This window comes from Thalassophryne amazonica, chromosome 23 (assembly GCF_902500255.1).
Source record: "Thalassophryne amazonica chromosome 23, fThaAma1.1, whole genome shotgun sequence".
NCBI classification, from domain to species: Eukaryota; Metazoa; Chordata; class Actinopteri; order Batrachoidiformes; family Batrachoididae; genus Thalassophryne; species Thalassophryne amazonica.
In genome coordinates this window covers 19,839,080-19,854,567 of record NC_047125.1, presented here as the reverse complement: position 1 = coordinate 19,854,567, position 15,488 = coordinate 19,839,080, and the positions used below count along the sequence as shown (strand labels likewise).

General features: G+C 40.9%; 2 protein-coding genes across 3 annotated transcripts in view; one reads left to right on the top strand and one right to left on the bottom strand.

The window, feature by feature from the left end:
- Window positions 1-4,134, bottom strand: part of LOC117505455 (serine/threonine-protein phosphatase 2B catalytic subunit alpha isoform) — a 122,658-nt gene extending 118,524 nt beyond the window's left edge. For both annotated transcript variants that reach the window (XM_034165110.1, XM_034165111.1), the window contains exon 1: window positions 3,816-4,134. In XM_034165110.1, coding sequence (XP_034021001.1) covers window positions 3,816-3,876 — 61 coding nt within the window. In that variant the 5' untranslated portion in view covers window positions 3,877-4,134. The remainder of the gene's footprint in view (window positions 1-3,815) is intronic.
- Window positions 4,135-8,714: 4,580 nt separating this feature from the next.
- Window positions 8,715-15,488, top strand: part of LOC117505394 (B-cell scaffold protein with ankyrin repeats-like) — a 37,843-nt gene continuing 31,069 nt past the window's right edge. The window contains exons 1-3 of the mRNA XM_034165040.1: window positions 8,715-9,141; window positions 11,004-11,125; window positions 14,750-14,888. Of these exons, the coding sequence (XP_034020931.1) occupies window positions 8,715-9,141; window positions 11,004-11,125; window positions 14,750-14,888 (688 nt within the window). The remainder of the gene's footprint in view (window positions 9,142-11,003; window positions 11,126-14,749; window positions 14,889-15,488) is intronic.

Below are 15,488 nucleotides of genomic sequence, written 5' to 3'. Positions count from 1 at the left end.
TATTTTTTTCCTCTGCTTGGTCTAAAAAAGTAACAGTTACTGACTGCCACAATTTTTTTTCTTGATTTCTTATAGTGTTTCTTAAAGCCAGAAAGTTGCCATTTGAAATGACTTTAGTTTTGTGTCATGTCTGTGATCTGCTTTTTTTCTACAAAATTAAACAACTGAATGAACATCCTCCGAGGCCGGTGATTCCATAATTTTTGCCAGGGGTTGTAATAGAGAAGCTTGAATCTTCGACTGGACTGGGTTGCTTGACGCGAGGACATTTCGCTTCAAATCGCAGAAGCTTCCTCAACTAAAATTCTTGCTCTGGTAGTCTGACTTCTGTCTTGACTCTTGTAGAGAAGAATAAACAGAAGCCACAAAAGCTGGAGTTTTAAACCTAACCAGACCCCTCCTACCGAGAGGCAAACTGCTATAGGCTAGTGACTAAACAATAGCTCTAATTAGCACCTATTGTGCTCTAGTTAGCACCCTCCCAGTGACAGGGCAGCTGTCCCTCCTAACGATGGGACGGACGCCTCTCCTGCTGGCTTCCTTGACGACTCTCCTGATGACGTGAATGACTCATTACCATGAACAAAAGACTGAAACTGCTTTGACCTGAGTACCCCATTGTAAACAGGGGACAAAGCGTGTCTCAGACCCCCTCCCCGGTTAAGGCTGGGTTTCAACTGTTTCACATAGAATGCCTCCTTGACCCCTCTCTCAAATCATTTCTTCTCTCTGGCTAAGATTTTAACTTCCTTCTGCGATTTGAAGCGAAACGTCCTCGCGTCAAGCAACCCAGTCCAGTCAAAGATTCAAGCTTCTCTACTATGGAAACCACCTGGACAACTGAGAGCCTACACAGAAACAATCACATAAAGTCGCTGCTAGACCTTGCCAAGTTTTCTGAGAATCATGACTCAGTACAGCTCGCGAATGGCTTGGGGGAGGACCTCCAACTTTCACACTGACCACAGAAACAGTTACTCTGAGCTAGCTCGAAGTGTTTACTGAATTTGTCCCAAGTTGTGCAAAGTGGCACCAGGCTTGCCCCAGGCTTTCCCAAGTTGAGTGCAGGTTGGGAGTTTGACTGACTCTTGTTTTTAATACAGGTTGCTGCAAAAGATTTGGACACAGGTACTTCAAGCTGTGAATGCGTCGTGGGTCAAATATGCCTTTCTCACAGTATGCGAAGCTAGACAAACTGCAATTTAAAAGGCTCTAAAACTGATATCACAGCTGCCTGGCAACTTAAATGGGTAAGGATTACAAAAGGGGCTGGGAATTAATTTTTCAGACATGCAAGAAAAGTATGGAAATTTTAATAACACTTCTGCATCCAAAACACAGCAGTGCTCAATTCCGGATGTCTTGAGCAGTAGGAGCCTCTGCTATTTTGATAAACCAAACTATAATTTATCATGACGTGTATGTATTTGGCAGATGTTTTTGTTTAATGTGACTTACAAGTCACGAAATCCAAATACCAACTGTAAGCACAAAACTCGTAAATTTCACTCAGACAAACAAACAGGAGTATCCAGGATTGCAAAACATTCTCCCAATTGCGATACACAGCTGAAAAATCAATCTACTACACAAAACTCAAGAAATACGAGGTCTGTGATGAAAAAAGCGGTCTTATTTTTTTCAAGAAATAAATGGATTTGATTCATATGTTTTTACGTCAGACAAGCTTGAACTCTCGTGCGCATGCATGAATTTTTTCACGCGTGTCGGTGACGTCATTCGCCTGTGGGCAGGCCTTGAGTGAGGAGTGCTCCATCCCACCCGTCGGAATCTCTGTCTGAATAGCCGCTGCGGACGGCGCGCGTTGCTTTATCAACATTTTTTCTGGACCTGTGAGGAATATCCGAGTGGACACTATTCGAGAAATTAAGCTGGTTTTCGGTGAAAAGTTTAACGGCTGATGAGAGATTATGGGGTGTTTCTGTCGCTGTAAGGACTTCCCACAGAGCGGAACGTCGCGCAGCGCTTCCAGGACACCCAGGACGTCATGAGAGAACAGAGAAGATTCAGAACAGGCCGGCATGAGGACTTTATGCGGACATTCCACTGTTTAAGGACATTTTTTAATGAAAGACGTGCGCGCAACAGATTCGCCGAGTCATCACGGAAACGACTCGGTGAATCTGTGTGCGCCACGACAGGAAAAACACCTCCGTGTTGAAAACCATTTGTAAAATTCAGGCGGCTTTTGATGGCTTTCAACAAGTGAGTAACTGAGAAATTGTTTAACAGCTTGGGCATGTTCCAAGTTTCCAACGGAGGTGTTTTTCCTGTTGCGACCCCCCGCGGTCGGGTCCGGCCCGACATGCGACTCTGCCCGCACGTTTTCATTACAAAATGTCCGTTAACAATGGAATATCCAAATAAACTCCTCATGCTGACTTCTTCTGAAAGTTCTCTGTTCTCTGATGACTTACTGGGTCAACAGAGCCTGAAATGTGGAAGTTTTCAACTTGAAACAGCGAGACGCCGCCGCCTCAAAGCACAGATCGCCGTCAGGCACCGTGGGCCGTCCTTACGGCGACACTACCAGACCAAAATCTCTCATCAGCCGTTAAAATTTTTACCGAAAACCAGCTGAATTTATCGAATGGTGTCCACTCAGTTGTGCCTTACAGTTTTTGAAAAATTTATCATCAAACAAAGCAGCAGTCTCTGAGCCATTCCTAAACAATGAAAAGACGACAGGGTGGGCCACTCCTCACTCAAAGACTGCCCACAGGCTTATGACGTAACCAACAGGCGTGAAAAAACTCTTGCATGCCCACGAGGGTTCAAGCATGTCTGATGTAATCACACGTGATTCAAATCCATATGGTTTTTGAAAAAAATAATAAGGTCTGTTACTTTTATCACAGACCCCGTATGTAGACCTCTTATTAAATATATTGGATCAACAGGAATTTCACTAATACTGCAGTGCTGCCTTGGTTATTTTCTCACCAAAATCTCAGCACTTAATGGTCAGGATGATCTAATCATTCCAACTGATTGAACCCCAGCAACTCAGGCCCAATAAAAATTACTCAACAATTCCCTTGTGATTGTGCACATTGTTCCTGAGCTGGAATGGATAAGGCTGCAACCAGTGCTTGATCAAAAAGCACGCAGCACACTCCTCAAGAGTCTTCCAACGTGACAAATTCAAAATGACAAAGCAGTTGGGTGGGGAGGTGGCAGGATTTAATGCAGCGACTTTAAGTATTTTGAGTCCAGATGTCAGCTGACATGAAACTAGGCAGGCTTTACTGCTCCCTGTTCAAGGAGGATTTGATTATGATCTTTATTGCATTCTCATGGTGCACTGCAAAAGGTGGAATGTCAGACCTGTAAACACACAGAGGCAAGAAGAAACGCCTCATATGGCGTGCTGTATGTGAGACAAGGCGACGTCAAGTGAGATTATGCAAATATATATATATAAAGAATAAGCCTGAGTCAAAAGTATTGCTCGGCGATGCATTCAAAATGAGGGGAAATCGCCCTTGGCTTGAACGTGGTTGTGCAATATCTTGCATGCACACAGTGAAGCTGTGCACACCGTGTGTGCGTGGATCACAACGAAAATGGTCATGCATGTGCCATTTGCGCTAACGAAGCCACTGCGTGTGTGCGCGTGCGTGTTTTTCGAGGTTCACGGCCACAATATGACAGATTCAAGCGAAACGTTTACGGAGTTCGCCTCCACTTCCTACTTGAGTGCCGCTGTCACAGCTCGGCTAACACCCTGTTTTTTTTTTTTTTTTTCCTTCCTCCCCGTCAGCTTTCTGCTTTAACAAAGTGAGCACACTTACATTTCACCACCCTGTCCGTCGTCGGTAACTTCGGCTCGTCGCTCGGTTTGTTTTCAGACATTTCCAGTGTGGACACGGACGACCGGGTTTAAAAAAAAAAAAAAAAAAGGAAAAAAAAAAAGGAAAAAAAGAGGAAAGACCAGGCTGAAAAACGGTCGCGCGCCGCTTCTCCTGACGAACGACTCTCGAAGTGTGTCCGAGAAAAGAGACCACAGTGAGCTCACTCGGTCCTCTCGGCGGCCAAAAATACTCGCAGTACTGACAGAGTTACAGTTTGACTGGCGGAGCTGTGAGGGCTTGATGTACTGTTAACTCTCGATCAAGTTGTCGGAGCGCAGTGTGCACTCAAACCTGCTGAGCCGCAAAGGCCCGCCCCCTCAGCACAGCGCGCTTTTCTATTGGTGGGGAAAAGTCAATCGCGTTTATCACTGGGCAGCTTCTGCGTCAATCTTTCCGGTGGCATGAATACTTCAACTACATCTGCACGCCTACAAGTAAATCGATTAATAATATGTGCATACATTCACACTGGTCACACATATTATTATTATTGTTGCTATTATCATCGATTTTAATTTATTTGGCAATAAAATACATGTATACAAAAAATAAAATTGCAGGGGATAACAATGAAGCATCAAATTTATTCCCACTGTAGTCCTCATATTAAACGCTAATTATATGAGTATATAATTTTATTATTATCTATAATTATGACAATTGTTATCAGCATCATAATTGTATTATTATTAGTAGTCGTAGTAGTAAATGGTAAATGGACTGCATTTTATATGTGCTTTTCCATCTGCATCAGACTCTCAAAGCGCTTTACAATTATGCCTCACATTCACCTATTCACACAAACACACTCAGGGTGTCAGGGTGCTCTTCCATGCAAGGCGCTCACTACACACCGGGAGCAACTTGGGGATTAAATCGCTTGTCCAAGAGCCCTTAATCCAGGATCTTCTGGTCTCAAACCCAATGCTTAACCACTAGACCATCACCTAGTTGGAGTATATTGCTTGCAAAAACCCACCCTATGAGCAGCGATAGTAGTATTAGTAGTTGTATTAGTTATATATGCCATGTTGTTTATAAAAAATATTTTTTAAAACAAAAAAATTTGCATTTTGCATCCCAGCCATCCATGCAAATGCTTCAAAAACTTTAATCTGTACTTATGTTTAAAACATCAAGAAAAATACACACACAAAATCTGGGAACCCTTGACACATTCTAATTTTTTTTTATTGTTTGCCTGGGTGGTTGCCATCCAGGACCCAATCCATTTGTGTTGTGTCATGGATGCAGCGAAGTGCAGAATCACCACATGTTCCCAGATTCGACTTGAATTTTTAAATAGATTTCATGCTGTTCTGTGTTAAAGCTTGTAAAAATTATGCAAATCAAGACAACATGACAAAAAATAAATAAAATGTCAAAGCCCAAATCATGTAATGCATAAGTATGGACACCTTTTAGCCTAGCACAACTAAACTGTGATTTGAGGCATGAGATCCTGCATAAATTACTTTTACAAACAGTTTTCGCTATACAAGTCAGGGGAAGGACATGTTCCACGTAGTATGCAAATTGGAAGCCTTCCAGAATTGGACCTGGACCATACTGGATTTCTGCAACTGTGCAACACTTGCTGAGGTGCATAAAGATGGAATCTGGACTCAAAAGTGTTATTTGAATTTTCAAGCATCTTGTGCACTTCAGAAAAACCTTAAACCTTATCCTAACCCTATTAAGATTAAGTCATTTGGTTACTAGGCAGCTGACACATCAAGATTTAGCGCTACGTTGCAGCACCGGAAGAGTGCCATACCCATTAAGAAATGGTGGTCAGTGAGGAAAAAAAAAAATCCCAAATTTGTTGTGGTTTGCATACTGCACTGCATGGATATATGAATATTTACAGGTCACTGAATCTGTACAGAAGTTGTTGCAAATATATCCGAGGCCAACTGATGCCTGTGATTATCTGCAGAAAACATAGACAGTCTATCACAGGTCTCTTAATATAACCATACACATATAGAATGGCCTTATTTCCAATTCTGACCCACTGTGAAATTTATTTTCATGCCTTCTTATTGGAAAGTTGCAGGCTTGGCTCCCAAGTTGTTTTTAACTGAGCCTCGCAAATAACACAGAAGTTGATGTCCTATCCTCATAAGAGGAGCTGGATAGAAAACACCCTATGGGTGCAGCATCCCTGGCATTGGTGAGTCATCATCTGGGAGGAAGGGGGGGCACAGCATAGCTCATTAGCATGAAAGAGACCTCAGCTTTCCCTTGCTCATTTTCTCCAAAGTTGTGCATGTTGCTTCCTGACTGATGCTCAAAGGAAATAAATGGCAGCAAATTGCTATTAGTGAGGTGTTGGTGTGGCGCGAGTCATTTGTTTGTCAGGTACAGCCGTGTAATGCTTTGCATTTATGGTTGTGACAGCAGGTTAGAACCTCCTCCAAGTCCCTTTATCTCTGCAAGCTGTGGTGACATTCACACCAGATCATTAGGCCGAACATGCCTCGGGTTTGAGCTCTCAGCTCTGCAGACTTAATTAAAGTTCGAGCAAATTTAGTGACTCAACCTTTCACTTTCTTCTCACTTGTTAGCTTAAGCCTGGCCTGTATTTTGTCATACGTGATGCACGGCAATAAATGCAACAGATTCAGAGCGCCTGGGGACACACAAATGGCTTATTTCCTCCAAATTTTGTTGTAAAATTTGTGAAAATCTGTGTCAGTGCTGCACTTCAACCTATGCTAAAATAATCCATCCAGCTGGCAGGTGTGGCGGATCAAGACGCCAATTAAACAGCATGATTACTGCAGACGCATGCCCACTGTAAAATGTGCAGTTTTATTACACAACACAATACCACAGACGTCACAAATTCTGAGAGCAGGTGCGTGCACATCTGTACACGATTACTGCACAGATAAAATAATGCCAGGTGAAGATGAACTTGGCCAATGTGGAGTTCCCAGTAACATGGATTTTGACAAATTTGTGAGCAAAATGAGAGGACAATAAGCCTTTTGTGTGCACAGATGCCAATAGTCATCTGTACGGAGCGGAGGCTGAGTTTTTGCCAGTGAAAACTGGGGCCTCTGTTTGGTTTGTTGAAGCAGGAAACTTGCTCTTATCTGAGCCGCCCCTGACAGTCACAGTGCTGTTTTTTTCACATCAGTGTGGAGTTAAACCTGCAGATCGGCAGCACCGTTGCCATGAGCCACACAGGTAAGTTGTCCCTTTGCATCTTTTATTCATCGCTTTGTTATTACACACACTTTTCACTGGATTTATGAAATGCTACAACATATGACCATAGTTCTGCTGATTTGTGGCTGTGTGATGTACAACAATGAAGACGTGTTTTAGTGTTAACTTCCAGCTTCAATTCAAGCTAACCGTTTAGGAATTGCAGCCATTTGTATGTGGGTGATTCTTAGATTACAGGCACTTATGTCCTTTGATCATATTGTATGAAAACCAGAAAAAAGGGGAAATTTCACACTTTTATAGTTAGCTTTACAATGAAAGTGTGTTAAGAAATTTGTTCTAGTAGTCTGTGATGACTTTTTCACCTTTTTTCAGCATCATTATATGCAAATATTGCCGTTTTGTGCTTGTCCCACACCCATACTTTTGATCTTCAATAATAAAAATGAATGGTAAAGAAACGTTTTTTCTAATGTTTTAAAATATGTGAATAAAATATCAGTAAAATAATCAAAACATAATTGGGGTATTCAATGTCATACAACTGTTGTGATTTTTTAAACAAAATGTAGTTGTCCCACACTATTGCCGTAATTTCCACCACAACACTGTAATGTCCCTTTAAACAGTTTGTATGAAAGATTGTTTGGGTAGTTTCTATGGAGATAAACAGTGACATCAGAGCACATGTATATAGCGCCAAATCACAACAAACAGTTGCCCCAAGGCGCTTTATATTGTAAGGCAATGGTGTGGTGGAAATTACATTTACAAGGCCAATAGTGCCCGTAGTTAAAGAATCACCCATGTATAGTTTATTGGACTGTATGTTAAATCTGCCTGGTAGATATTAAAAGTTGAGTAACTGTACAAGAAGGAGACAAGTGAGGGAAGCCAACAAGACACCCACTGCAATTCTGGAGATGTAAAAGGCTTCTGTGTCAGTGGTTGGAGAAACTGTGCAGAATGCAACTGTTGGTTGTTGCAGCATGAGCTTCATGGTGGAGTGGAAGAAGATTTGAATACAAGAAAACATTACCACTTACTCCAGTTAAGGGTTACGGGGGGCTGGAGCCTATGCCAGCAGTCATAGGGTGTAAGGTGGGGTACACCCTGAACAGGATGCCAGTCTGTTGGAGGGCCACATATAGACAAACAAACACCTTCACACGAACACGCACACACACCTACGGACAATTCAAAGATTCCAATCCACCTAACCTATGTGTCTTTTGATGTGGGAGGAAGCCGGAACACCCACAGAGAAGCCACACGAACACGGGGAGAACATGCAAACTTCACACAGAAAGGCTACAGGTGGGAATCGATTACATGACCTTCTTGCTGTGAGGCAACAGTGCTAACCACTAATCCACCGTGCTGCCCTCCTATGGAAAACTGTAGCTGAAATTTTACAATTTATTTTTTTATGAAGATCTTGTCTGTTCCACTCCACCGTGAAGCTGTAGAACTGCTGATGTTGACTTAAAGACGTGCTGACTTTTTAACCTTGTGGAATACGCTCACTAGATTTTGGACTCTACTGAGGATCCTACTGTTGAACCTCCACCGTTTTCCCAAAATACAACTGGTAATCCCAATGTTTTCGATTTATATGAGGATGTCCAACTGAAGACCCTAGTGAGATGAAATGCGTTGATGACATGGCAGGTTGTGGGTTTTCTTGCAGATGAGCAGCTGTTAATCATCTACGAGGCCGAGGCCGAGCAGTGGGCCTCATATCTGCACTCGATCTTTGCCGGTTCAATCCCAGACAGCGGGATCTGCTGCTACGACATCGCCACGGCGTCCCGTCAGTCGGACGACTTCCTGCAGCTGGCAATGTACACCTGCAAACTGCTGATTCTTTCCAAGGGAATGCTGGAGGGTCTGCCACAGGTGTGCCGCTGCTTCCTGGCCCGTGTGTTGCGTCCTGCAGCTCATGTGGTGGTGCTGCTGTGCGGTGTGGAGAGCCTGTCCCCGTTGACTGACCTTGTGGCCCTGAACGCCGATGAGTGTGTGCAGATCTCCACCAAACAAGACACTCACGAGTATCTGTCTGCTGTGATTAACATTGTGAGAAAAGGTACAACGTGAACATTTGATTGTTTGTTTTGAGGTTTTTATCCTGAGAAGCCCCATCTGATATGATTTAGTTTGACAAATTATGGCCGTATGTTGAGAAATAAATTAAATCAAGTCAAATGTGGCAGCGCAGTGGGTCACCACATCCATCACACTCAGTGTGACAGTAACCATCTAGCTACCACAGCCAGGTGGAACATGGGCATCCACATTGACCTTCAGCTGCTGGGGTCATTTTCTTGTAAGTAGTTTGTGAGTTTCTGTAACTTATACTCAAGTGTGTTTTTTGGCCAAAAAAAAAAAAAAAAGAAAATGCATATTTCATTGTTAAAAATTGTACTAATAATAAATATTCATATCATATTATATAAGCACTTAATAAAATAAGCTCCAACAATAAAAGCATAAATGACAGTAACACTAGTAGTCAATAACAGAAAAAAAAATGTGGAATTATTTTTGCTTTGAAACAGTGAAGATACTTTTTAACCCTCAAGCAACCAAGCTATTTTAGTGACTAATACGACCGAGTGGGGTTATTTATGACCACATTGAATTTATATTGGAATACTTCAATATAAATGATTGATTCTTCATATTTATTTCACTCTCCAATCTATTTGTCCATCATTCTTTTCCATTTTCACTCTGGGCATCAAGAATCAGTCTCAATGCTTGTGCAGCTGTAAATCTCGCTATTCTAGGTCTGATGGCCAACAACAGTCAAACATAATGATTAGAGTTAGCAAATTACAATAACGCCTGATCTTCCCAGGGTCGTAAGTGACCCCCCCACACAAGTCTGGATTATACTTGTCACACGGATCGGCTGATTCTTGCAACAACATCCTTGAACAAGTGCAGGACAAATAGATGGACAAATTCATGGTAGGAAACTTATTTCTGATTAAAATGAGAAAAATGGTGCACAAAAACATGTGCCTGGGTCATAAAAGACTCCACTCAGTCACTTGAGGGTTCAAGAATAAACAATTAAATTAAATAATGTACCATTTTGCCTTTAAATTTGAAGCACATCAGAGCTGGATGACACTCATTAAATCCAATTTGTAAGAAAAGGTCAATATCAGTAAATCAATACAGCATCAGTGTCACACTTGGATAAAAAAAACATAAAACCTAATATTATATATATATATATATATATATATATATATATATATATATATATATATATATATATATATATATATATATATATATATATATATATATATAAAAGATGCTCAGATGCACAGCAGTTCCATCCAACATGTCCTCTCCCTGGGGGGTGATAACTGCAAGGCCTTGCTTTTTGTTTTCTCTGAATGCAAGAAAACAAGAAAAAAATTGCTCATTATTTGTTTGAATGCACGCAGAGCAGCGCTGAAGCCTCTTAGGTGCTTTAAGGCCGGCTCGTGCTGAAGATGTCTGGACCACGTCCTCATCAGCCCTGCCAATTATCCTCTGTCGAGCTATTCTGTTCCTAATTGGACTTGTGTATAATCATAAAGTGGGTTGGAGGCTGACAATCATGCAGGTGTGTGGAGGAGGAATATCTGATGCAAATGCCCATTCTTTCCTCTTTGGCCGTTGCTGATTACTCATCGAGAGCCATGCAAACTCAAGTGTACTCTGCATCATTTTATTGTACTGTTCTGTTTAGTGGTTCCGGCAAGGACCTACAATAACGGTTATATTTTAACCCAGAAGCACCTTCTCTATTAATACAGGATGATGGTGTTTGTTTGTTACATGCAAAGAGACATAGTTGTTGCCAGGTGACTACCTGAACCTGCTTTTCCCAGTTTAGTTCAGTATCTGATTCAATGTGGCCTCTTTTATGAGGCGTATCTGCTACAGCAGCAAGTGGTCTCCCATTGGCACACTCACCATCACAACTGGTGCAAAAAGTGGGACGTCTGCAGCCAGCTGGCAGTCACACATCCAACTTTGCTGTTGTTCCTTCCAGAGTTCCTTGCGAGGTGAGATGGTTCAGATTTGTAACTTAACACATCCATCTCAGCATTTTCATTTTGTGCAATATCCAACTTCTTCGACTGCTACCCTGAATCTAAGCATCATACGTCCTAATGTCCTTATAAACCTGGCTTTTCAATTTCACCAAAATCCTGGAGTCACACAGCAATCCTGACTTCTGTGTCCAATTCTCCATTTCCTTGTTTCCTTTGAAGCCATGAAACGAGTGAATGTAGTCCCACAAAATTGGTTTTCTGCATGATACAGCCCAGATTTAACTGTGATGACTCACACACAAGCTTCTCATAACCTACAGAAAAGAAGTTACTTTCTGATGGAGGCAAATTAAAGCTCCAGTGTGTCAGGTTTAGGGGTGTTTATTAGCAAAAAATGTAATAAAGCATTCGTAACAATCTGTTCATTAGTGTATAATTAACTACAGCAACAACAAAAATTAATGGGCTTTCAAAAGATTGGAATGAGCCCTTCATATCAATATGGGAGTGGGCCAGACTGTATATATGGGTGATTCTTTAACTACGGGCACTATTGGCCTTGTAAATGTAATTTCCACCACACCATTGCCTTACAATATAAAGTGTCTTGGGGCAACTGTTTGTTGTGATTTGGCGCTATATACATGTGCTCTGATGTCACTGTTTATCTCCATAGAAACTACCCAAACAATCTTTCATACAAACTGTTTAAAGGGACATTACAGTGTTGTGGTGGAAATTACAACAATAGTGTGGGACAACTACATTTTGTTTAAAAAAAATCACAACAGTTGTATGACATTGAATACCCCAATTATGTTTTGATTATTTTACTGATATTTTATTCAGAGATATTTTAAAACATTAGGAAAAAACGTTTCTTTACCATTCGTTTTTATCACTGAAGATGAAAAGTCTGGGTGTGGGACAAGCACAAAACGGCAATATCTGCATATAATGATGCTGAAAAAAGGTGAAAAAGTCATCATAGACTACTAGAACAAATTTCTTAACACACTTTCATTGTAAAGCTAACTATAAAAGTGTGAAATTTCCCCTTTTTTTCTGTTTTTGATACAATATGATCAAAGGACATGCTAAAAGTGCTAACACCGCTAACATATGAATATAACAATGCGAAAAATTTACTTGACAGAACTACTGGAACATAGACATCTTAGATAATCTGCTTGGCATGTGAACCGCACAAGCCACACTATTACAGATATTTGGAATAAAATGTTCGGAAAGGACAGACAGTTGTCTGCAACTAGTCGTCTCTGGTAGGAAAATATAACGCAATGCTAAATGCATGAGCATTGTGTTCTTTATAATTAGCAGTTGTTAAATTAATGATTAAGATCCCGTTGTCTTACGTACAATTTGTACGTTTGTCAGAAAAGTAACAACATAAATAATAATAATAACCGCCCTGACTCACGGTGGAGGAAGAGGAAGATAGATGTCTTGCTTCAATTTGAAGTCTTTATTACCGCGGGAGTGCCATCACTGAAGCACTTACGAAAACCTCAATATTTACAGCCTGGATCACATGGGGGAGTAACTTAGCAACAATTTCACAGTCATAACCAGCCCCATGTCTCCAATACTGCTGCTGGACAAGGTTGGCCAAGACAAACAGATTTTTCTCAAATGTTTGAGAGTGGCCTTCTCTTATCTCTATCTAGAATCCTGAGGAGTTTTCACATGAAAACCCCTCAGCATTAAGTGGTCACACTTAAATGTAAAGTTAGCACAATATATATCCAGCAAACAAAATATCAATTAAAAGAAAACTCCATATTTTCCCATCATGATAATAATGAAAAATAATAAAGCACAAGAACTTTTCCAACGGTGTTCAATAAAGCCCCTCAATCAATCAATCAATCATAAGAAATACTTACGTTGTAGGAGCGGAAGTTGTGCAAATCAAGGAATATTTGTAGATCACCCTCTGTGCATTTGCAGGTATTAATGAGACAAATTTAACTCCATAGGAAGTTAGTTTTGAGTTAGCGGAAGTTAGCATGCACGTTAACGCCTGCAAAATGTCTTGTAAATGACTGCAGAGGTGTTATCAGGTTACAAAAACAGCATTTTCAGTTTTAGAAGTGTTTATTTCTCACTAGCTTTTACATAATATATGACAGAGGATATATTTACACACAAACGAAACAGAGTTTGCAGCTAGCTACCAGCCTATGATGTCACCATGCCAACGTCCGTAAAATGTCTTGTAAATATGTTCAGAGGTGTTATTAGGTTCCAAAAACAACATTTTCAGTTTTAGAAGTGTTTATTTCTCACTAGCGTTTACATAATATATGACAGAGGATATATTTACACACAAACGAAACAGAGTTTGCAGCTAGCTACCAGCCTATGATGTCACCATGCCAACGTCCGTAAAATGTCTTGTAAATACATTCAGAGGTGTTATTAGGTTCCAAAAACAGCATTTTCAGTTTTAGAAGTGTTTATTTCTCACTAGCGTTTACATAATATATGACAGAGGATATATTTACACACAAACGAAACAGAGTTTGCAGCTAGCTACCAGCCTATGATGTCACCATGCCAACATCCGTGAAATGTCTTGTAAATGGGTCCAGAGGTGTTATTAGGTTCCAAAAACAGCATTTTCAGTTTTAGAAGTGTTTAGTTCTCACTAGCTTTTACATAATATATGAGAAATATGTACATAAATATGTATATGAAGCGAGTTTGGAGAGACCAGCCACTGACATTATGGTGCAGCTCTACTCTGATTGGCTGTCACACTCATCACTCAAAAACAAAACTGAACAAACTGAAACAGAATGTGACTTTTTAACCTTTTAAAATACTTCTTAAAATAGGACAAGGTTAGCCATCTTTGAACTTGTCCAAGATCTGTGTCAATTTAAGACCCTGGCAATAATAGGACTAGACTTATGCTGAGCACAGACAGAAGGACAGACGGATGAAAAGCCTTCGCAATACCCGATGGCCATATTTGATGGCCTCGGTTAATAAAAATAAAAAAAAGTCACCCCTCCTTGCAGTTGTCGAGGAGAAAGTAGCTACAGAGATCAAAAGTTTTATTTTTTTTATTCCGGGCTGTAAGCATGTTTGTTTCTCCTCTAACATTTGAAGTTTGAGGTTACAGAAATGCAATACGCAATCTCACCACTAGATACCATACCTTAGCTTTAATCACATGTTCAGTTTTCTCTAAGGATATATTTTGTAGACTAGGACACACTGAAGTTTTTTTTTCTTCCTATGTATGGGAGGCGACGCAAAAACTCAAAGCTTACGTCATTTTCTCGCAAAAATCGTTTTAGGTTTTGGGAACATCTCACTTCATCTGAGAGATTTCATTTTCATGTATTAAGTGTTCATCACAGTGTCACAGTTCATGCATGACAGTGACGTAATGTTCAGAATTCCAGTATCTGTTGGGCTACGTTTCCTTGTTATGTTGCATTCTGAAGACATACCTTTCAATCAAGGTATTCAAAATCATTTCTTCTCTTTGTAACTCACTCTTTCCTCAAAGTCCTCCATTTTTTTGTGCTGCACAAGAATGACATCTGCACAAACCATGACTGGACTGCAGTCAACTTAAATGAACTGTATCTTTAGCAGAGTTCGGTGGAAGTGTTCATCCTCTTGAGAAAAAAGGTGGCGGGTGAAAACAAGGAGGTTGAATTCAGTGATGGCAAAAAGACACTGAGAGTGAACCCTGTTCACTGGAACGACCTGATCCTCTGTCTCAATGCACCAGGTGAGCAGACATAACAATGAATATCTAGTTAAAAAGAAAGAAATACAAGATTTGAAGGACACTCAGGGTGTATGTTATTGGCAACTCAGTCTTGGTATGTTTGGGGTGTGTTCTATGTTTGTCAGTCTTTGGTATTGCCTACGGTGACTGTAGAGACCGATCTGTGAGCGGCACTTCCTGTTGCACTTTGTGACAAGGGAAGATGAACCATGTCTCTTGAAGTCCATCTTCTCCACTCCAAGCTGACCACTCCTCATATGTCCAATGCCACTTTCAGTGGTGTGATGCCAGATAGCACCATCCTTGGACAGGAACCACAACCTTTGGCCAGGAGCTTTCATTTGTCTGGAGGGATCTTGCAGGCATTTTAGGTCTCCTTTTGAGAAGACCTTGAATCGCACTGAGGGGCTACTGACTCGTCTACAACCAGTGACCAGCTGTCCATATATCCTGTCATCTGGTCGCCTCTCATTTTCCATGGGTTCAGTAGGTCCTCTTGAAGTCATCATTGATTCAACCACAAATACATGCTGCAGGATGTTACTGTGTTGCGTGTGGTCTGCTGTACTTTATCTTCTCAGTGTTATGATGTCCAAGGCA